The 4,526-nt window shown below is 32.7% G+C and overlaps 1 protein-coding gene across 1 annotated transcript; it reads left to right on the top strand.

The window, feature by feature from the left end:
* The first annotated feature begins 2,215 nt into the window (after positions 1–2,215).
* Positions 2,216–4,298, top strand: LOC145125582 (phosphatidylglycerophosphate phosphatase PTPMT2-like). The gene is made up of 6 exons (XM_079061023.1): positions 2,216–2,771; positions 3,161–3,283; positions 3,375–3,468; positions 3,580–3,662; positions 3,747–3,836; positions 3,921–4,298. The coding sequence occupies exons 1-6, from the start codon at positions 2,562–2,564 to the stop codon at positions 4,176–4,178; spliced, it is 858 nt and encodes a 285-aa protein (XP_078917149.1). The 5' UTR covers positions 2,216–2,561; the 3' UTR covers positions 4,179–4,298.
* Positions 4,299–4,526: the final 228 nt, after the last annotated feature.

The raw sequence follows: 4,526 nt of genomic DNA, 5'->3' as shown, positions 1-4,526 counted from the left end.
ATATGTCAAATATGTGTAAGAACTCATTACTTATGTCTAGTGAGTTTACTAGTATAAATAACACGATTGTAAATGTAAACGACATCAATTTGAATACACTTTACAAGTGATCAAATTCTTTCCAAACCTTTATTAAAAATTTAGTTTAGTTTTATTAATCTTGTTTTAATTAAGTAATATATATATATATATATATATATATATATATATATATATATATATATATATATATATATATATATATATATATATATATATATAACACCTTCTAATATTATAACAACGAACATATTTCATGGTTGATATGACAATATGATGGGATGTAAAAAGGATCCTATATGAGTGTGATGTGCTGGAATGTGGTTACCATCATCACGATCATATATTTTTTTCTCTCCATATCTTTCTACCTCTCTATATTAATCAATAAAAAATATATTTTATTTAAATAATCAAAAAACTAAAAATAAAAAAGATATAGTGATATGTAGTAGTTATATACGATCTTAATTTGGTTTTGTGATGATATGAGAATGACATGGTGCCACCATATTTATGTTTAATGATGACATCATGCCAATACCGAATAACCTAACATAATTTAGATAACTAAATATATACATGAAATCAAACTATGCTATCAGTCGCGTGCTATAGCAATGCTATAGTGACACTATAGTGTTTCGTGATGGTGAAGAACCACTATTTTCAGTTTAGCGCTTTCGATTCACGGTAACACTATTAGCGACAATATTGACTACTAATTACCGCGATAACCATAATCGATATAGTGGCGCTACAGGCGCTTTTGCATTTTCGTTCACATTTGGGCCATTTGGTTACTTTAAAAAAAATGGTTGTGAGCTAATTATATGTTAAATCTATTTTTTTAATGAGCCCACCACACTTGCATTTTAAAAAACCTGAATAACTAACCTAATTAAAAGCAACTACCAACAACTCTCTTTCTGTATTCACGACGACTTGAGCTGCTATGGTCAAACTCGATTAATGCTTTTTTGTAAATCGACCCACACCTGCGAGGTTGCGACTTGGTACTTCACTCCTTAAATCGACCACGATGACTTGGGCAGTTGAGCTAGATCTTGAATTCGGTATTCACTCTCCTTTAATCGACCTCCACAGTCTACAACATCAACTTCCCTCCCTCAATCGACTTCCATACTCCACTTCGCAGTACGAGGTATGTAATGTTTTCTTTAATCCTTTCCTTTCTAAACACACACACTGCAATAAACAATTACACAGACTTCGACCTACTCTTCGACCTGATGTGAATATGTGATTGTCAAATGCTTCAATCACTCACTGTGAATCTATGTTAAATGTTAAATGTGATGTTTCCAATGAGTTATGATCTTGATCAGTTAATCTGTTAGGAAATAGGAACATCGATGAGAATGATGACTGGACACTACCAAAAGAGGATGGGCTTCAAGACTTTGTGGGTGGTGGTGATGGCCTTCTTTGGTCAGATGTGCGAGAAGCAATGAGAGAGAATGCAGATGCTTGGCCAAATATTAGGAGCAAACGAGAGCGTTATAAAGACGATGATGATGATATTAGAGATGTGGGGAATGATATTGATGAAGAGAATGCCTTGGATGATGTTGACTCGGAAGCCAAACCCATGCAATACGATTAAACTGTATTTAACACGTTGACACCGCCTAGTTTCCATATTACTATATTAGAATAATATGTTATGTTTTTGTATGACTTTTTAGGTTTTATGATATTAATTCTATATAGACATATAATATTAATACTCAAATATATAAATATAATTTAATATAAATTCTATATAAATATAATATAAAATTATAAATTATACGTAATATTAAAAAATCGCTATACTACCGTTATATAATCGCGATAACCGCAACTTCAAATAGCAGTTTATGACCGCTATTAAAATTTTAACCCCTTCTTATTAACTATTATTTATAAAATAATGAAACAACTTGCGTTTTGTTCCTCCAATTATTTTTCCTTATTAAAGTTGTAAAACGTTCGATTATTAGTGTCCATAGAGTGATAGAGTATTGAAACTGCAATATACATCGCGTCACGGCATATTCCCATAAAGATAACAGGTTATTTCGTAATTAAACTGAAGTCGAATGGCAACAATATCCAAATCCTACACCTTCTTTCTTCTTCTACACCGAGAGTCCGAGACTACCACCACTCACACCCTTTGATTCCTCTTTCCATATTCCCCAAATCTGCATCTCCAGTCAGATTCACACTTCATTTTGTACAAATTCTTTCCAATATACCAAATCCGACATTAAATACTTTCCTATCTCACTTTGAATCGATTCATTTCTTCCCGGATTTGGTAAATATTCTCCATTTATAGCTCAATTTAATATTTCCAGGGTTTTCGTTCACTCTTCAGTTGAAATGTTGCGTGGGCTCTCTAAATTCGTCTTTTAAACGGGTATAATTACGTCTCCGTGTATAGTTGAAGCGATCGGGTTGATTGAGAGGGTTACCATTTTGGTTTTGTTTGAAGTTTGGTTGCGATCTGTGACATGAAGATCGAGGATTTGGAGGATTCTTCTGATGTGAAAAATAATCAACAAATTGTTGATTATAATTATAGTCGGCAAATTGTTACAGTGGATGCGAAGAGAGCGTTGGTTGGAGCTGGGGCTCGCATCCTGTTTTACCCCACACTTCTGTATAATGTTTGTCGTAACAAGATTCAAGCTGAGTTCAGATGGTGGGATCAAATCGATCAGGTTTGTGCTGTTTTATTGCATCCTGCTATGTCAAAGATGTTATATGCGATTGTTTAACTAAATTTGTTTCGTTTTGAAGCACAGAAACCTAAGTAGATGGAATTTCTATATGGATTTTGTGTTTGTCGTAGTTTAATTACATCAGTAATCGAACTTAACTAAGAGTCAACTTGATATTTAGTGGCGGATATGTTCTTGATGTGAACTATAAGATCCTAATCAAAAGAGTGGTTGACCATTCAATAGCTTTAGCGAACTGGTGAATTAGTTGAGTAACTTCTTGAGATAAACAAAGAGTGTTTTGACCATTTGATAACTTGGATTACTTGTGAAGTAGAAGAAAATATCATTCACTTTTTGTTTTATTTGTTTGCTTTTCATATATCTAGTTTCTTCTTCTGGGTGCTGTTCCATTTCCAAAAGATGTTCCAAGATTGAAGCAACTTGGTGTTGGTGGTGTCATCACCCTCAATGAGCCTTATGAAACTTTGGTTCCCTCTTCTTTATATCGTGTAAGAACTTATAAAAAAACCAAATATTTACATATGTAAAAAATTAATTCCAGATTTGTTTTATACCTGATGCATTTGTCTACTTTTTCAGGCTCATGGTATAGATCATCTCGTTATTCCCACCAGAGATTACCTATTTGCCCCTTCATTTATTGACATTGATCGAGCAGTAAATTTCATTCACAGTGAGTAAACTCTACTTTCTTGAATCTTTTTTTCAAGTAATATGTATTATCATAATATATTATTTTACTTTTAACTACTGATGTGTGTGTGTGTGTGTGTGTTTATTATAGAGAATGCAACAAATTGCAAGACTACATATGTACACTGCAAAGCTGGAAGGGGTAGAAGCACAACAATTGTACTATGTTATTTGGTAACATCACTTAAATTTGATGAATAATGTAAATTTTGTTTTTTTTGAATGTAAGGGTAAAATGGTCATTTGTGGAACTTTTAGGTGGAATACAAGCACATGACTCCATCTTCTGCACTGGAATACGTACGATCTAGACGTCCTAGAGTGCTCTTAGCTCCATCTCAGTGGAAGGTTAGCTCTCTATTTTTTTCAAGGGTAAAATGGTCATTTGGTATAATACACAGATAAATGAAAGTACATTGCTATTTTTCACAGGCAGTTCAGGAATACAAGCAGTGGCGATTAGCATCAACTGCCACGTCATCACCATCATCAGGGGATGCTGTTTTGATCACGAAAGCTGATTTGGAAGGGTATAATGGTCAATTACAAGGCAAAGAATTGGCACTTGTTCCAAGAGTAGCAAAAACAAGGCCCATGATAGCAAAACTATCATGTCTTTTTGCATCTTTAAAAGTTTCTGGTGGATCTTCACTAATGAATATGAAGTTAACTGAAGCCCCAGCTTGTTAGTTACACTGGTTTTTTATAAAGAGGATCGAAGAACAAAAAGGACAATATAATATAATATATAATATAATGTATATATATATGTTTGTTTTATGTTAATGAAAACGTATTGCTTTTTGTGTTTGTTTGGGTAATGCAATTATATATATGAAGTAGGGTATCCACAATTTATAACACCATTTTTACACCAAAAAATATATTTTCCTTTTGTGACTGGTATAAATTGTCTTGAAACATTAATTCTAGTAATTAACTATAATCTTTTTATTATAAACTAGAAATATATTTTGAAAGTTTGACTGTAAATGAATATATTCTTTTAAAACAAAATGATGCAAGAAATACGGAAGC

This window comes from Lactuca virosa, chromosome 7 (assembly GCF_052849685.1).
Source record: "Lactuca virosa cultivar CGN04683 chromosome 7, Lactuca_virosa_CGN04683_v6, whole genome shotgun sequence".
Lineage (NCBI taxonomy): Eukaryota > Viridiplantae > Streptophyta > Magnoliopsida > Asterales > Asteraceae > Lactuca > Lactuca virosa.
The sequence above is the reverse complement of the archived record's forward strand: the minus strand, read 5'-3'. Positions and strand labels throughout refer to the sequence as shown.

What these genes read in the sequence shown, in the direction of transcription:
- LOC145125582 (XM_079061023.1), top strand. Translation starts at nt 2,562, where the DNA reads ATGAAGATCGAGGATTTGGAGGATTCTTCTGATGTGAAAAATAATCAA. An exon ending in GGTGGGATCAAATCGATCAG is followed by an intron (nt 2,772 to 3,160) that starts GTTTGTGCTGTT and finishes TCATATATCTAG; the next exon opens with TTTCTTCTTCTGGGTGCTGT. An exon ending in TTCCCTCTTCTTTATATCGT is followed by an intron (nt 3,284 to 3,374) that starts GTAAGAACTTAT and finishes CTACTTTTTCAG; the next exon opens with GCTCATGGTATAGATCATCT.